Below are 18,767 nucleotides of genomic sequence, written 5' to 3'. Positions count from 1 at the left end.
TCAAACATACAGTTTAAAAAAAATGTGCTCTATTTCCTCATAGAGAATGATGCCATCTTTGGCAAAGCTGGCCAATCAGTGGTCTACCTGCATGAATATATACAATGACTGGTATACACTCACAGCCTTCTGTTTCTGTACAGACCCACACCATTCCAACACAGAAAACAAACCTAAGGACCGTCTTTTTTTTTTTTAATTTTAAGGGAAAATATTTCCCTCATATTTTTATTAATAATCGGTCACATTTTATACAAATCTGACAGTTACTTTACGAGTTCTGAAGCGTAGTCTAAAGCTTTGGCACTGGCGATAAGACCGCCCCCAATCGCAGTGCCAACGCCAGGAACAAAGGAACAAATAGTCCCAACTCCATCCAACATTTTGGAGACATTATTTTGAGGAGTTGGATTATCGTTACTTTGAATGGCGTTTTTGTTTTTCTCCATGTATTCTCCTATTTCTTTAAAGCCTTTATCTGTTAGGTCCTTCAGCTCCTGAAATGTAATAAATAAAAACAAATTAACAAGTAGAAAACGTAGATTTTAAGGAAAAATGTGTGTGCCTGCTTCAACCATCTTCTTAAACAAAATCCATGATTGTAGAATTTAAAAAATAATACTATTTTAATTCTGAACATTTAAAGTTTTTTGGTGTTTCTATCGTAATCCTTTAAAGGATCGGACCCTTTTTTCCCCAATTTTCGCCTAAAATGACATACCAGAAATCTAACTGCCTGTAACTCAGGCCCTGAAGCAAGGATGTGCATATTCTTGGTACCATTTGAAAGAAAACCCTTTGAAGTTTGTGGAAATGTGAAAGGAATGTAGTAGAATAAAACACAATAAATCGGGTAGAAGATAATACAAAGAAAGAAAACCACCGTTATTTTTAATAAGTTAAAGAGCCGTACAATTTGAAACGGCTATATCTAAATGTGTTATGGTTGCTGTCCTGCTGGAAGACCCATAACCTACAAACGGAGACCCATTTTTTGTTTGACAGCCGATTGAACATTGCCCTCCAAAACACCTTAATAATCTACTGATTTCATAATGTCTTGCACACCTTCACCGTCTAAGGTCTGAGCTGCTACAGGGCCATAGTTAACACAGTCATTAATACTACCTGTCTAAGGTCTGAGCTGCTACAGGGCCATAGTTAAAACTGACATTAATACTACCTGTCTAAGGTCTGAGCTGCTACAGGGCCATAGTTAAAACTGACATTAATACTACCTGTCTAAGGTCTGAGCTGCTACAGGGCCATAGTTAAAACTGACATTAATACTACCTGTCTAAGGTCTGAGCTGCTACAGGGCCATAGTTAAAACTGACATTAATGCTACCTGTCTAAGGTCTGAGCTGCTACAGGGCCATAGTTAACACAGTCATTAATACTACCTGTCTAAGGTCTGAGCTGCAACAGGCCATAGTTAAAACTGACATTAATACTACCTGTCTAAGGTCTGAGCTGCTACAGGGCCATAGTTAAAACTGACATTAATGCTACCTGTCTAAGGTCTGAGCTGCTACAGGGCCATGGTTAACACAGTCATTAATACTACCTGTCTAAGGACTGAGCTGCTACAGTGTCGTAGTTAACACAGTCATTAATACTACCTGTCTAAGGTCTGAGCTGCTACAGGGCCATAGTTAACACAGTCATTAATACTACCTGTCTAAGGTCTGAGCTGCTACAGGGCCAGAGTTAACACAGTCATTAATACTACCTGTCTAAGGTCTGAGCTGCTACAGGGCCATAGTTAACACAGTCATTAATAGTACCTGTCTAAGGTCTGAGCTGCAACAGGCCATAGTTAACACAGTCATTAATACTACCTGTCTAAGGTCTGAGCTGCTACAGGGCCATGGTTAACACAGTCATTAATACTACCTGTCTAAGGACTGAGCTGCTACAGTGTCGTAGTTAACACAGCCATTAATACTACCTGTCTAAGGTCTGAGCTGCTACAGGGCCATAGTTAACACAGTCATTAATACTACCTGTCTAAGGTCTGAGCTGCTACAGGGCCATAGTTAACACAGTCATTAATACTACCTGTCTAAGGTCTGAGCTGCTACAGGGCCATAGTTAACACAGTCATTAATACTACCTGTCTAAGGTCTGAGCTGCTACAGGGCCAGAGTTAACACAGACATTAATACTACCTGTCTAAGGTCTGAGCTGCTACAGGGCCATGGTTAACACAGTCATTAATACTACCTGTCTAAGGACTGAGCTGCTACAGTGTCGTAGTTAACACAGTCATTAATACTACCTGTCTAAGGTCTGAGCTGCTACAGGGCCATAGTTAACACAGTCATTAATACTACCTGTCTAAGGTCTGAGCTGCTACAGGGCCATAGTTAACACAGTCATTAATACTACCTGTCTAAGGTCTGAGCTGCTACAGGGCCATAGTTAACACAGTCATTAATACTACCTGTCTAAGGTCTGAGCTGCTACAGGGCCATAGTTAACACAGTCATTAATACTACCTGTCTAAGGTCTGAGCTGCTACAGGGCCAGAGTTAACACAGACATTAATACTACCTGTCTAAGGTCTGAGCTGCTACAGGGCCATAGTTAACACAGACATTAATACTACCTGTCTAAGGTCTGAGCTGCTACAGGGCCATAGTTAACACAGTCATTAATACTACCTGTCTAAGGTCTGAGCTGCTACAGGGCCATAGTTAAAACTGACATTAATGCTACCTGTCTAAGGTCTGAGCTGCTACAGGGCCATGGTTAACACAGTCATTAATACTACCTGTCTAAGGTCTGAGCTGCTACAGGGCCATGGTTAACACAGTCATTAATACTACCTGTCTAAGGTCTGAGCTGCTACAGGGCCATGGTTAACACAGTCATTAATACTACCTGTCTAAGGTCTGAGCTGCAACAGGCCATAGTTAAAACTGACATTAATACTACCTGTCTAAGGTCTGAGCTGCAACAGGCCATAGTTAAAACTGACATTAATACTACCTGTCTAAGGTCTGAGCTGCTACAGGGCCATAGTTAAAACTGACATTAATACTACCTGTCTAAGGTAGTATGAAATTCTTTACTTAAGTTTCCCAAAACACATTTGTTTCTGCAATGTTGACAATCACATAACAACATGTGATGACCAAAAAAAAGTGTTTTATTTTAGAATAGGGAACTATTTTAGAAAAGTGCAAGTGTGCCAATATATTTATTTATTATACAATATATTTATTTATATAAGCAACTTGTAACTTGTAAATAATTATCTTGTAGCATGTTCATTTTCCTGTTATAATGAATATAAGTTGGCTGCAGTCAATGCGTTGTCATAATTTGTGGTCACTATTTGAACTGGCTAGCCAGTTAGCTAAGAAGATGGTGTGGTAAAGGTTTTTCTCTAGATATATGAAAGGGATAACAGAAAATATCTCCCTCTCCTTCATTCCATACCTTAAGTCTGGCCTCCAGCACTTGTTTATATTCCTGTTTGGTGATCTCTCGTTCTTTCTCAATCTTTTCCATCAGCTGTTGCTGAATCTGAATCTGCTCTTCTGCCGCTCTCCGAGCCTGTTCTGCTGCCTCCTTCTTCACCCTCTCCACTGTAGAGAGAAAGAGAGAGAGAGGGGGTGAGAGAGAGAGAGGGTGAGAGAGAGAGGGAGGCAGAGAGAGAGAGAGAGAGAGAGGGAGGCAGAGAGAGGCAGAGAGAGGCAGAGAGAGGCAGAGAGAGGCAGAGAGAGACAGAGAGAGAAAGAGAGAGAGCGAGAGAGAGAGAGAGAGAGAGAGAGAGAGGAGAGAGAGAGAGAGAGACAGCGACAGAAACAGATTCAATGTTATTACCAGGGGAAATTTGTCAATGGGTCTCAGGCATTGTCCCACTCAGCAGAAGTAATTGAAATCCCAATTGAAAGTCTCTCAGCTTTGCGCTGTATATGTTTGTTTTTAAATAGTTTTTATTAGTATTATTTTTTTAAACATGGCAGTCACACCGAGACCAAGGTCTCTTTTACAGGATCTCCAATATTAGCCATCCCTGTTTCCGGGTCTGGCAGCCATATGCCTGTACGTCAACAATGTAGTAAGGTATGGTGGGAGTTTATGTGAGAGGGCTTCATAAACAAAGTGCAATGCATCGATCTACAAGACCTCAAAGAGGGCCAGTCTACTTTTTGATACAAAATGCAGTGATGTCCCCAGTCCACCTGGCCGTGCTGCTGCTCCAGTTTCAACTGTTCTGCCTTATTATTATTTGACCCTGCTGGTCATTTATGAACGTTTGAACATCTTGGCCTTGTTCTGTTATAATCTCCACCCGGCACAGCCAGAAGAGGACTGGCCACCCCTCAGAGCCTGGTTCCTCTCTAGGTTTCTAATCTCCACCCGGCACAGCCAGAAGAGGACTGGCCACCCCTCAGAGCCTGGTTCCTCTCTAGGTTTCTAATCTCCACCCGGCACAGCCAGAAGAGGACTGGCCACCCCTCAGAGCCTGGTTCCTCTCTCGGTTTCTTCCTAGGTTCCAGCCTTTCTAGGGAGTTTTTCCTAGCCACCGTGCTTCTACACCTGCATTGCTTGCTGTTTGGGGTTTTAGGCTGGGTTTCTGTACAGCACTTTGAGATATCAGCTGATGTACGAAGGGCTATATAAATAAATTTGATTTGATTTGATTTGACCTCAACGAGGGCCAGTCTACTTGTTGATACAAAATGCAGTGATGTGTGCTGAACCTATCACCCTTAATAAAACGTAGTGCTCTATGGTAAACTGTGTCTAAGGGCTCCAATACAAAGCTGCATTAATTTAGATCAGGGGTGGGCAATTCCAGTCCTCGAGGGCCTGATAGGTGTCACAATTTTGCCCCAGCTAACACACCTGACTCCAATCATCACCTAATCATGATCTTCAGTTTAGAATGCAATTGTATTAATCATCTGTGTTTGCTACGGATGGAGGAAAAGTGTGACTCCAATCAGGCCCTGGAGGAGTTGCGCACCACTGGTTTAGATCATATTGCCATAGTCGATTATGGAATAAATTTTGATTGAATTATTTATTTCGTCTATTTAATGAAAGGCATGATCTGTTCTTGTACAGGAAGCCTATTTTAATTCTCAATTTCTTTTAACTAACTCGTCAACATGTTTTGTGTAGGAAAGCCTGTTCGTCAATCCAGATGCCCAGATATGATCAGTGAGTGCACAAATCCTCAGAATGTTTTTTTTTTAATGTGATTTAGAATATAGCATAAACTTTTTTTTTTTTAAACCTGCATTAAACATCTTCAATTCAACGAAGGCTTTCTGCCAGGCAGTAAAGGTAAATTGAAGCTCAGAAAGATATTGGCCTGTACCCAGGGAACCCTTGAAGACTCATCAGACCATACACCTACTGGTAAAATGTACACGAGGGGTAACTTCAGGGGAACTCCGGGCCGAGCAAAATTCAGTTGATGGTACAACTAACCTGTACCCCTGCACATTGACCTGGTACCTGTACCCCCCCACATTGACCTGGTACCTGTACCCCTGCACATTGACCTGGTACCGGTACCCCTGTACATTAACCTGGTACCTGTACCCCCCCCACATTAACCTGGTACCTGTACCCCCACATTGACCTGGTACCTGTACCCCTGCACATTGACCTGGTACCGGTACCCCTGCACATTGACCTGGTACCGGTACCCCCACATTGACCTGGTACCGGTACCCCTGCATATTTACCTGGTACCGGTACCCCTGCACATTGACCTGGTACCTGTACCCCCCACATTGACCTGGTACCTGTACCCCCACATTGACCTGGTACCTGTACCCCCCACATTGACCTGGTACCTGTACCCCCACATTGACCTGGTACCTGTACCCCCCACATTGACCTGGTACCTGTACCGTTACCCCCTGTATGTAGCCACCCTACATGTACTGTACATCAACTAACCTGTACCCCAGTACATTTACCTGGTACCGGTACCCCTTGTATATAGCCTCCATATTGTCTCTTTACTGTATATAGCCTCCATATTGTCTCTTTACTGTATATAGCCTCCATTTTGTCTCTTTACAGGAATATAGCCTCCATTTTGTCTCTTTACTGTGATAGATGAGCAGATGAAGATGATGATGTGCAAGTAGAAATACTGGTGTGCAAAGAGCAGAAAAGTAAATAAAAACAATATGGGGATGAGGTAGGTAGATTGGATGGGCTATTTACAGATGGGCTATGTACAGCTGGAGCGATCAGTTAACTGCTCAGATAGCTGATGTTTAAAGTTAGGGAAACATAAGTCTCCAGCTTCAGCAATTTTTGCAATTCTTTCCAGTCATTGGCAGCAGAGAACTGGAAGGAAAGGCGGCCAATGACGTGTTGGCTTTGGGTATGACCAGTGTGAAATACCTACTGGAGCACGTGCTACGGGTGGGTATTGTTATCGTGACCAGTGAGCTGAGATAAGCCGGAGCTTTACCTAGCATAGACTTATAGATGAACTGGAGCCAGTGGTTCTGGTGACGAATATGTAGCGAGGGCCAGCCGACTAGAGCATACAGGTCGCAGTGGTGGGTGGTATAAGGTGCTTTAGTAACAAAACGGATGGCACTGTGATAAACTGCATCCAGTTTGCTGAGTAGAGTATTGGAAGCTATTTTTTAAATGACATCGCCGAAGTCGAGGAATGGTAGGATAGTCAGTTTTACGAGGGTATGTTTGGCAGCATGAGTGAAGGAGGCTTTGTTACGAAATAGGAAGCCGATTCTAGATTTAATTTTGGATTGGAGATGTTTAATATGAGTCTGGAAGGAGAGTTTACAGTCTAGCCAGACACCTAGGTATTTGTAGTTGCCCACATATTCTAAGTCAGAACCGTCCAGAGTAGTGATGTAAGTCGGGCGGGCAGGTGAGGGCAGCAAACGGATGAAAGCATGCATTTGGTTTTAATAGAGTTTAAGAGCAGTTGGAGGCCACAGAAGGTGTGTTGTATGGCATTGAAGCTTGTTTGGAGGTTAGTTAATACAGTCCAAGGAAGTGCCAGATGTATACAGAATGGTGTCGTCTGTGTAGAGGTGGATCAGGGAATCACCTGCAGCAAGAGCGACATCATTGATATATACAAAGAAAAGAGTCGGCCCGAGAATTGAACCCTGTGGTACCCCCATAGAGACTGCCAGAGGTCCGGACAACAGGCCCTCCAATTTGACACACATAACTCTATCTGAGAAGTAGTTGGTGATCCAGGCGAGGCAGTCATTTGAGAAACCAAAGCTGTTGAGTCTGCCGATAAGAATAAGGTGATTGACATTCAAAAGCCTTGGCCAGGTCGATGAAGACGACTGCACAGCACTGTCTTTTATCGATTCCACCCAAACAATGCAAGGACTTCATTTTGAATGAAATAGAAGCTCTGTCGGTACATTTACCACATTAGAAACATAAACTAGCACGCTGATGCTACATAGTGCTGATGTGAAATATCTTCATGAAATTTGTGAAATGTTGGATAAGGAATCTGATGAAAACAGGGAAATGTATTGTCCGCTAAGCACAAATCTTCTTTCTGTGGACAAAATACAGTATGTAACCTGACCCAGGTTATGACACTACCAACCTGAGCATAGGTTCAGCACCACATCAACCTGTAATGATCATATTTTGAAAATTGTTCTCAAGATTTATCAGTGGCACTAGGTTGTAGTTTTTTACCGAAGGTATTCTACAGAAGTTCCTACAAGGGGTTGAATCAGGACTCATTTGTGGATGAAGTTAAGAAGTGTGTAGTTTTTATTTTATTTAACAAGTCAGTTAAGAAGAAATTCTTATTTACAATGACAGCCTAGGAACGGTGGGTTAACTGGTCTAGGAACAGTGGGGTAACTGGTCTAGGAACAGTGGGTTAACTGGTCTAGGAACAGTGGGTTAACTGGTCTAGGAACGGTGGGTTAACTGGTCTAGGAACAGTGGGTTAACTGGTCTAGGAACAGTGAAACAGAGGGTTAACTGGTCTAGGAACAGTGGAACAGTGGGTTAACTGGTCTAGGAACAGTGGGTTAACTGGTCTAGGAACGGTGGGTTAACTGGTCTAGGAACAGTGGGTTAACTGGTCTAGGAACAGTGAAACAGAGGGTTAGCTGGTCTAGGAACAGTGGAACAGTGGGTTAACTGGTCTAGGAACAGTGGGTTAACTGGTCTAGGAACGGTGGGTTAACTGGTCTAGGAACAGTGGGTTAACTGGTCTAGGAACGGTGGGTTAACTGGTCTAGGAACAGTGGGTTAACTGGTCTAGGAACGGTGGGTTAACTGGTCTAGGAACAGTGGGTTAACTGGTCTAGGAACAGTGGGGTTAACTGGTCTAGGAACAGTGGGTTAACTGGTCTAGGAACGGTGGGTTAACTGGTCTAGGAACAGTGGGTTAACTGGTCTAGGAACAGTGGGTTAACTGCCTTGTTCAGGGGCAGAACAACAGCTTTTTTACATTGTCAGCTTAGGGATTCAATCTAGCAACCTTTTGGTTACTGGCCCAACACTCTAACCACTCTAGGCTACCTGCCGCCCCAAAGAGTGAGGATGACCCTGAAATAGCACTGATTGTGTTTATGAAAGAATTGATGAGAATTGTTAATAAGCAAGTCCCATTGAAGAAAACACACTGGCATCAAACATACGGTTTCCATGGTTACCAGGTGTTCGATGCCATTCCACTTGCTCCATTCCGGCCATTATTATGAGCCGTTCTCCCTTTAGCAGCCTCTTGTGATTCTCAGCCCAAAACTTTGATTTGGAAACATGTACAAAGCCTTAATGTTTTTTTTGTTTTCCATTTCCTGCCCCCCCCAGTTGATTTTTTGTTTTTAAATGTAAGTTAATTATTTGATTGTTAATAGTCTATGCCATTTGGAACTGATCACACAACTCAAATGGCAGAGTAATTATGATACAGATTTTACCTTCACTTTTGTGTTCTTCTTTGCTGAGAGTCTGGTCGACCAAGAGGATAGTGTTCCCCACTCTAGCCTTCTCATCCAGATAGTCTCTCAATAGTTCCTCACTCTGAAAACACACACACACACACACACAAATAACACCAGAGCAGCTATTAAAAGGGCTAGAGCACCTAAGAGCAGTTACATGATTATTGTATGAAACATGGACATGTGTTTAAATGCTAGTCCCCCCCGTCCTGACCCCCCCCGTTCCCGTCCCCTGTATCCCCCATCCCCGCCTGGTCCCCGTCCCCCGTCCCCGTACCCCTCGTCTGGTCCCCGTCCCCGTACCCCCCGTCCCCGTCCCCCCATCCCGACCCCCCGTTCCCATCCCCTGTATCCCCCATCCCCGTCTGGTCCCCGTCTCCCCCCGTCCCCGCGTCTGGTCCCGTCCCCCGTCCCCGTCCCCCCCCCGTCTGGTCCCCGTCCCCTGTATCCCCCATCCCCGTCTGGTCCCCGTCCCCCCGTCCCCCCCCATCCCCCGTCTCCGTACCCCCGTCTGGTCCCCGTCCCCCGGTCTGGTCCCCGTGCCCCCATGTCCCCCTCGTCCCCGTACCCCCCGTCCCCCCGTCTGGTCCCCGTCCCCGTGCCCCCATGTCCCCCTCGTCCCCGTGACCCCCCACGTCCCCACCCGTCCTCATACATACCATAACTCCCCTGCCTCTCTCTGTTCTGTATTGCCCCGTCCCCCGTCTGGTCCCCGTCCCCCGGTCTGGTCCTCGTCCCCGTGACCCCCACGTCCCCACCCGTCCTCATACATACCATAACTCCCCTGCCTCTCTCTGTTCTGTATTGCCCCGTCCCCCGGTCTGGTCCCCGTGCCCCCATGTCCCCCTCGTCCCCGTGACCCCCCCGTCCCCACCCGTCCTCATACATACCATAACTCCCCTGCCTCTCTCTGTTCTGTATTGCCCCCATGTCCCCCTCGTCCCCGTACCCCCCGTCCCCCCCGTCTGGTCCCCGTCCCCGTGCCCCCATGTCCCCCTCGTCCCCGTGACCCCCCCCCCCACGTCCCCACCCGTCCTCATACATACCATAACTCCCTGCCTCTCTCTGTTCTGTATTGCCCCCATGTCCCCCTCGTCCCCGTACCCCCCGTCCCCCCCGTCTGGTCCCCGTCCCCGTGCCCCCATGTCCCCCTCGTCCCCGTGACCCCCCCACGTCCCACCCGTCCTCATACATACCATAACTCCCCTGCCTCTCTCTGTTCTGTATTGCCCCGTCCCCCCGTCTGGTCCCCGTCCCCCGGTCTGGTCCTCGTCCCCGTGACCCCCCACGTCCCCACCCGTCCTCATACATACCATAACTCCCCTGCCTCTCTCTGTTCTGTATTGCCCCGTCCCCCGGTCTGGTCCCCGTCCCCGTGCCCCCATGTCCCCCTCGCCCCCGTGACCCCCCACGTCCCCACCCGTCCTCATACATACCATAACTCCCCTGCCTCTCTCTGTTCTGTATTGCCCCCATGTCCCCCTCGTCCCCGTACCCCCCCGTCCCCCCGTCTGGTCCCCGTCCCCGTGCCCCCATGTCCCCTCGTCCCCGTGACCCCCCGTCCCCCCCGTCCTCATACATACCATCCCCTGCCTCTCTCTGTTCTGTATTGCCCCCATGTCCCCCGTCCCCGTCCCCCCCCCCCCCCCTTCTGGTCCCCGTCCCCGTGCCCCCATGTCCCCCCCCCCGTGACCCCCCCACGTCCCCACCCGTCCTCATACATACCATAACTCCCCTGCCTCTCTCTGTTCTGTGTTGCCCCGTCCCCCGGTCTGGTCCCCGTCCCCGTGACCCCCCACGTCCCCACCCGTCCTCATACATACCATAACTCCCCTGCCTCTCTCTGTTCTGTGTTGCCCCGTCCCCCGGTCTGGTCCCCGTCCCCGTGACCCCCCACGTCCCCACCCGTCCTCATACATACCATAACTCCCCTGCCTCTCTCTGTTCTGTATTGCCCCGTCCCCCGGTCTGGTCCCCGTCCCCGTGACCCCCCACGTCCCCACCCGTCCTCATACATACCATAACTCCCCTGCCTCTCTCTGTTCTGTATTGCCTGGTTAGCTCCTGTAGGTTGTCATGGAAGTCTTTGTAACCCCCTGGGTGAATATAGGATCCATGACTCAAAGCGTCCTCCAGGGGCGCAAACACACGAGCGATGTCGTTCTTAATCCGACACACTGGTTCCTCCATCATCACTGTAGAAACTGCTGGGTCAGACTGGACATAACCGAGGGCGGTTGAATTGTGCAATCTTTGGTGAGTCGCCTTTTTAAATCGGAAAGAGTGGGGCACATCTTATTGAACTGTTTATATTGAGTTGTGGCCATCCCAATACTTTTAGATTATTTTATATATATATATACTTATTATTTGTCATACTAAATTGGACACACTTTTAATATATTTAATGTATTTTCTTTGAATTAAAGTACAAATAAAATATATTAAGCGTACTGGTGTTGTTATTATGATACCCTTAAATGGTACTTTACATCTTCAATATATGATTTAAACCTTTAAGTTAATATTGCTACATGTGAAAGAAAAATTATCTGTATATTTCAATTCCCAAACATGGAATACAATAGAACAAATAAACAATAGAACTAACTAAAAGTACAAATCATTTGTCCAGATGGTGCCCTGTCTAAGGGAGCAATCACAATTGTTACCCTCATGATATTCTTACTGTTTTTCTTAAGAAGATTCTTTAGTTATTTTTGAATAAGAAGTGTTTTTGTGAATCCGGCCCCAGGACTGCAACCTTGATTGCCTACTAAAAAGGGATGTAATATTCCCTGCTACTTTGTTTTAATTGTCATTTTGGGAGGGTTACATGTTTGTTTTTCAAACCCTCGGGGGAGGTCCAGGGAAAAAATATATTTTAAACATATTTTCCTCAGGTGGACGGCCATCCAGGTATCCCTCAATATAAATAACGTTCACTCCCTAACAAACCAACGTCTCACCTCAATCAGATACACTGGTTCCCTCATCACTGTAGTCTGGAGATCCTTTATTTTCTCAGTTCTTGAAGAGTGGAGCGTCTCCTGTTTTTTGGCCGGGCCGGACTGGAACCAGAACTCTCTAACACTTGGGTTCATTTTGAGCTGGTATCTTTGAAATGGTACAGCAGCCAATTAGCCAAATAATGATAAAAAATCATAATAACATTTCTTAAAGGACCATGGGCTATTTACCTCTCACCCGTATCAATTAAAACATGTTTTTTTCTCCCATGAGACCAGCCCATTATCCTGAAGATGCACCTTCAAGTTCCACCAAGTTGATTACCTGTAGCAACGTACATGAGACCAGCCCATTATCCTGAAGATGCACCTTCAAGTTCCACCAAGTTGATTACCTGTAGCAACGTACATGAGACCAGCCCATTATCCTGAAGATGCACCTTCAAGTTCCACCAAGTTGATTACCTGTAGCAACGTACATGAGACCAGCCCATTATCCTGAAGATGCACCTTCAAGTTCCACCAAGTTGATTACCTGTAGCAACGTACATGAGACCAGCCCATTATCCTGAAGATGCACCTTCAAGTTCCACCAAGTTGATTACCTGTAGCAACGTACATGAGACCAGCCCATTATCCTGAAGATGCACCTTCAAGTTCCACCAAGTTGATTACCTGTAGCAACGTACATGAGACCAGCCCATTATCCTGAAGATGCACCTTCAAGTTCCACCAAGTTGATTACCTGTAGCAACGTACATGAGACCAGCCCATTATCCTGAAGATGCACCTTCAAGTTCCACCAAGTTGATTACCTGTAGCAACGTACATGAGACCAGCCCATTATCCTGAAGATGCACCTTCAAGTTCCACCAAGTTGATTACCTGTAGCAACGTACATGAGACCAGCCCATTATCCTGAAGATGCACCTTCAAGTTCCACCAAGTTGATTACCTGTAGTAACGTACATGAGACCAGCCCATTATCCTGAAGATGCACCTTCAAGTTCCACCAAGTTGATTACCTGTAGCAACGTACATGCCCAATCCACCTCAGATTTTTAACATGACCTGAATACTTGAATTTCAAAACTGTCTGGAATCCATTGACTTTCTGGAATTCAATTGACATTTTTATGGACTTTTACAAAGGAATTGACCATTGTAGGACTATTAAATCTCATAAAAATGTGTTCATATACACCCTTGAGTAAAAATATGATATTTTCTGTCACACCTGCTCCCACTCCCTATGCAGTTCTGTCTTTGAGCTGTTCTTGTCTAATGATGTTCTGTATTATGTCATTCTGTATTATGTTTCATGTTCTGTGTTCTGTGTTCTGTGTTCTGTGTTCTGTGTTCTGTGTGGAACCCCAGGAAGAGTAGCTGCTGCTTTTGCAACAGCTAACCGGGATCCAAATAAAATACCAAAATACCTGGCGCTCGAAGGCGCCAGGCTCCCCAACATTACATACTTCTGCCTTCCCCCCGTCATGCGCATCAGCGATTATTGGACTCACCTGGACTCAATCACCTGTGTCATTACCTCCCCTATATCTGTCTGTTCCCCAGGTCTGTTCCCCCTGCTTCAGGATTAATGTTTGTATGTCTATATCTGTCTGTTCCCCAGGTCTGTTCCCCCTGCTTCAGGAGTAATGTTTGTTTGTCTATATCTGTCTGTTCCCCCTGCTTCAGGATTAATGTTTGTTTGTCTATATCTGTCTGTTCCCCCTGCTTCAGGATTAATGTTTGTTTGTCTATATCTGTCTGTTCCCCCTGCTTCAGGAGTAATGTTTGTTTGTCTATATCTGTCTGTTCCCCCTGCTTCAGGATTAATGTTTGTTTGTCTATATCTGTCTGTTCCCCAGGTCTGTTACCCCTGCTTTAGGATTAATGTTTGTATGTCTATATCTGTCTGTTCCCCCTGCTTCAGGATTAATGTTTGTATGTCTATATCTGTCTGTTCCCCAGGTCTGTTCCCCCTGCTTTAGGAGTAATGTTTGTTTGTCTATATCTGTCTGTTCCCCCTGCTTCAGGATTAATGTTTGTATGTCTATATCTGTCTGTTCCCCAGGTCTGTTCCCCCTGCTTCAGGAGTAATGTTTGTTTGTCTATATCTGTCTGTTCCCCTGCTTCAGGATTAATGTTTGTTTGTCTATATCTGTCTGTTCCCCCTGCTTCAGGATTAATGTTTGTTTGTCTATATCTGTCTGTTCCCCCTGCTTCAGGAGTAATGTTTGTTTGTCTATATCTGTCTGTTCCCCTGCTTCAGGATTAATGTTTGTTTGTCTATATCTGTCTGTTCCCCAGGTCTGTTACCCCTGCTTTAGGATTAATGTTTGTATGTCTATATCTGTCTGTTCCCCCTGCTTCAGGATTAATGTTTGTATGTCTATATCTGTCTGTTCCCCAGGTCTGTTCCCCCTGCTTTAGGAGTAATGTTTGTTTGTCTATATCTGTCTGTTCCCCCTGCTTCAGGATTAATGTTTGTATGTCTATATCTGTCTGTTCCCCAGGTCTGTTCCCCCTGCTTTAGGAGTAATGTTTGTTTGTCTATATCTGTCTGTTCCCCCTGCTTCAGGATTAATGTTTGTTTGTCTATATCTGTCTGTTCCCCCTGCTTCAGGATTAATGTTTGTTTGTCTATATGTCTGTTCCCCCTGCTTCAGGATTAATGTTTGTTTGTCTATCTGTCTGTTCCCCCTGCTTCAGGATTAATGTTTGTTTGTCTATATCTGTCTGTTCCCCCTGCTTCAGGATTAATGTTTGTATGTCTATATCTGTCTGTTCCCCTGCTTCAGGATTAATGTTTGTTTGTCTATATCTGTCTGTTCCCCTGCTTCAGGATTAATGTTTGTATGTCTATGTCTGTCTGTTCCCCCTGCTTCAGGATTAATGTTTGTTTGTCTATATCTGTCTGTTCCCCTGCTTCAGGATTAATGTTTGTTTGTCTATATCTGTCTGTTCCCCCTGCTTCAGGATTAATGTTTGTTTGTCTATATCTGTCTGTTCCCCCTGCTTCAGGATTAATGTTTGTTTGTCTATATCTGTCTGTTCCCCAGGTCTGTTCCCCCTGCTTCAGGAGTAATGTTTGTTTGTCTATATCTGTCTGTTCCCCCTGCTTCAGGAGTAATGTTTGTTTGTCTATATCTGTCTGTTCCCCCTGCTTCAGGATTAATGTTTGTTTGTCTATATCTGTCTGTTCCCCAGGTCTGTTCCCCTGCTTCAGGAGTAATGTTTGTTTGTCTATATCTGTCTGTTCCCCCTGCTTCAGGAGTAATGTTTGTTTGTCTATATCTGTCTGTTCCCCTGCTTCAGGATTAATGTTTGTTTGTCTATATCTGTCTGTTCCCCCTGCTTCAGGATTAATGTTTGTTTGTCTATATCTGTCTGTTCCCCCTGCTTCAGGATTAATGTTTGTTTGTCTATATCTGTCTGTTCCCCCTGCTTCAGGATTAATGTTTGTATGTCTATGTCTGTCTGTTCCCCAGGTCTGTTCCCCCTACTTCAGGAATCTGTTCCTTATGTTCAATTCCCCGTACTTGCTTTTCGACTCCAACTTTCCATTTTACAAACACATTTGTGACAAGCGAGCACATCCATATTTTCATTTTTCAAATGTTCAAGCATTCATTGAATGTTTGGAAATAGTTGGGCATTTGTTTAATTTATATTAGAAGCCAGCTACTCAATAAATGTTAATTATCTTACTGCATTATGCAGCTGTTACAATAATCCAAATTGTATTTCTTGACTTTTATAATTTTTAAGAGCAATTAATTAGCTTTTAGAAGGATTATAAATCACTACTTGTCTGTCATATTATATTTTAATCATTCACATGGGTAGACTTTCAATGGTGAACACCTGGCATATTTTTTTCTAGCCTAAGGCCATAAACATTTTATTAAATGTTTAACAAATGCCCCTCTTCAAATTTCATCAAAAATATTTGAAAAATTAAAATTATAGCAAATATGATGTCCTCAAGCTTCCAATATGGAGTTGCACATCATCCTTCAGATTATCATCCTCTTGGATTACGGCCAAACTATCCAATTGGTCTAAGACTTCAGTTTAACGTCTGGTTTTGATTTTTATATTTAATTGAGTTGTCGACTAACGTGAATTCAACCTGAAATCAACAAAAATGGGAACCATGTCAATTGATTGAAATTAAAAGTTATTATTATGAAATTTCAGTTTTCCAAATTGATTCAATGTCATCACATTGCTTTTTGTTGTTGTTGTTGAAATAACGTTGATTCAACGTTGATTAAACCAGTATGTTCCCGGTTGGATGCCTCTTTTAGCTGTTAATTTTTACTCTGTTTATTTAGAACCTGACGGACAACTAGGAAAAGCTAAAACCAGGTTCAGACAAAAGACATGCTCCCACCAGCACCAGTATTTATAGTCTCCTCCTTCTCTCTAAACATTACACCTGTGTTGCTAGGCAGGAAGTTAAGTGATGTGGGTAATAAACTGTTCCTTCCCACTTCATGTGACCTGACCTGACCTCAGCCCCCATTTCATCACTAATCCACAGCTATCTACCCTTATCAGTGTGATTGCCTTTTCTCTTACCTAGTAACTCTTCAGGCCCCTGGCTTTTATTCACCCTCCATTGACACCAGCATATATATTCCTCATACATGTAACCTATAACTTCTAATATAGCAAGTATTTCAAACTCTAACTAGAAACCAACATAGCCTTCCCAGCTATTTTTCTTTGCTCGCTGACAATTTTCAAAAAAGGAAATCCTTTAAACATTTAATTTAATTTGTCTGGCATAAGGCGTTCACCATTGAAAGACTCCCGTGTGGGGCCTTGAATGAGCAACAATTTCTTGTAATACAATGGCATGGTACAGTGGTACAGTAATACAAAGGAGTGGTACAGTGGTACAGTAATACAATGGACAGAGCTACAGATGTAGTCCTCCTAGAGATTGACTTACATGCAGAATTACCTTGAAGGAGTAGATGCTTTCGGCAGGCAGGTTGCTTGCAGAATCGTTTGAGATGTTTCAGGCTCTTCTTGAATAGTGGTCTACAGCTCAAATCATGCAGCTTTTATAGAACGCATATACAGTGAAAGTGAAAGTGTTTGATAATTTGATCAGGATTGAGGTAACTCATTAGCCTATAAACCAAACTGATAAGAGTTGTTTTTGTCATAAGGACTTGATTATCCTCTATTTGGTTATAGGAGGGCCTGCAAACAATACTTTTCCACGGGCCGCGATGGTGTCCTGGGTGGTAGCTGGCTGTCCACGTTCCCATTCCACCTTGTTGTGCTGCTGATCCAGTGTCTGCTGTTCTGTCTGCAGCCATGTAACCCTGATCTGTTCACCAGATGTGCTACCTTGTTGTGCTGCTGATCCAGTGTCTGCAGTTCTGTCTGCGGCCATGGAATCCTGAGCTGTTCACCGGATGTGCTACCTGTCCCTGGACCTGCTTTTTTGACCCTCTCTCTGAATTGTTTGTATCTGTTTGTATCTGACTGCATTATGTGAGTTGACTGTGTGCTGAGAACTTAAGAAAGGATTTATTTGCTTAAGTAGACAATAAAGGTCATCTAATCTAATCTAGTATCTGTTCCTGTACTTTTAAAACAGTGATTCATAGCACACACCCTGAGTCTACATAGTTTACAGCAGGGCACACACACCTTGTATGCTCATCCACACTGGTTTTTCTTATAGTCGCTTTCATTTCCTGGAATGGGCAGTCAAACTCTTAGACCAAATATCGACAAGCACTAAGGACGGCTCCTATTCAACGATACCACAGGAAGCATCCCATGCTTGGACCAAGGGTCTGCTCTTACTTATTCCAAGGAATGTGATGGTCCCAAGGACACCCATGTGTAGACGAAAATACCTTAGTGTCCGTGGATTAATGTCCTCTCAATTTTACACACATGTTTTTTTTTTTTAGCAAATTAGAATTGGAAAATAAATGAAAACACTGAATACATCTTTATGTTTGTTATTTTACGTGTTAAAATGGGATGTTCACAGAAAACATACCATCCATTTGCTAACAAATATTTAAGATAACAATTACATAAATTACATTTGTTGAAAGTATAAAAAAATGACTTATTTAATGTATCAATTCCTATAACTATAACTGTGTGCATTTGAACCAAAATTTCCCCAAGCATACCCAGGATGTCTTCCACTATTTAGGGGTCCACTCAATTGCAGTCAAAAACAATTAACTGGTCAAGTATTTACACACAAATGTCATTGAGAGAGAAATAAAGGGATGTTGACCTGTTGAGTGAGAGACTGCACAGAGGCATGATGCTGAAACCACAGAGACCTGTGTTGTTACTCCCAGTCAGAGTGGGGGCTTCTGAAGTCAAAGGGTTTCCTCTCTGTGAAACCTGTCATCTGGAGAGAGAAAGGGAGATGGTTTTATGTTTCAAGTCGAGAGCTGATAAATTAATGGTTTCAACAGGGCAAAGACCGGACCAGTGTTGCATGTTTGTTATGGACACAAAGACAAACACTTACTTACTTGACTTGGGACTCTTGTGAAGTATCTCTTCTCTATGACCTACAATAAGAAGCACACGTTTTCAGTGATTGAGGAGACATTTATATCTTAGAGTGTGGATACTCATGTACAGAAATAACAGTATAGTGTATTTGACCGACCACCTTGATTCGATCTTACGTAGCAACATTTTAAATTGTATTTTTTATATTGGATATAAGCAGAGACACAGAGAAACAACATGGTATATCAAACACTGCATTTTTGAGGAACAATGGGAAAGTAATTCTGCTTTGAAAGTTGATATACATGTAACCTCAATTTTGAGAAAA

The 18,767-nt window shown here is 44.1% G+C and overlaps 1 protein-coding gene across 4 annotated transcripts; it reads right to left on the bottom strand.

The window, feature by feature from the left end:
* Positions 1–159: 159 nt before the first annotated feature.
* On the bottom strand, positions 160–17,431 carry LOC112243448 (guanylate-binding protein 1-like). Of its 4 annotated transcripts, none has more exons than XM_042320009.1 (6): positions 16,887–17,431; positions 11,924–12,071; positions 10,974–11,219; positions 8,931–9,033; positions 3,448–3,596; positions 160–497 (listed from the first exon to the last, which is right to left on the bottom strand). In XM_042320009.1, exons 2-6 carry the CDS (start codon positions 12,056–12,058, stop codon positions 267–269), a joined length of 864 nt encoding a protein of 287 aa, XP_042175943.1. In that variant the 5' UTR covers positions 12,059–12,071; positions 16,887–17,431; the 3' UTR covers positions 160–266. The 4 variants fall into 4 exon arrangements, with proteins under 4 accessions (XP_042175943.1, XP_042175942.1, XP_042175944.1 ...); XM_042320008.1 differs by having other exon boundaries at positions 16,899–17,431; XM_042320010.1 differs by lacking the exon at positions 11,924–12,071 and having other exon boundaries at positions 16,887–17,429.
* Positions 17,432–18,767: the final 1,336 nt, after the last annotated feature.

Source organism: Oncorhynchus tshawytscha, linkage group LG03 (assembly GCF_018296145.1).
Source record: "Oncorhynchus tshawytscha isolate Ot180627B linkage group LG03, Otsh_v2.0, whole genome shotgun sequence".
Lineage (NCBI taxonomy): Eukaryota > Metazoa > Chordata > Actinopteri > Salmoniformes > Salmonidae > Oncorhynchus > Oncorhynchus tshawytscha.
The sequence above is the reverse complement of the archived record's forward strand: the minus strand, read 5'-3'. Positions and strand labels throughout refer to the sequence as shown.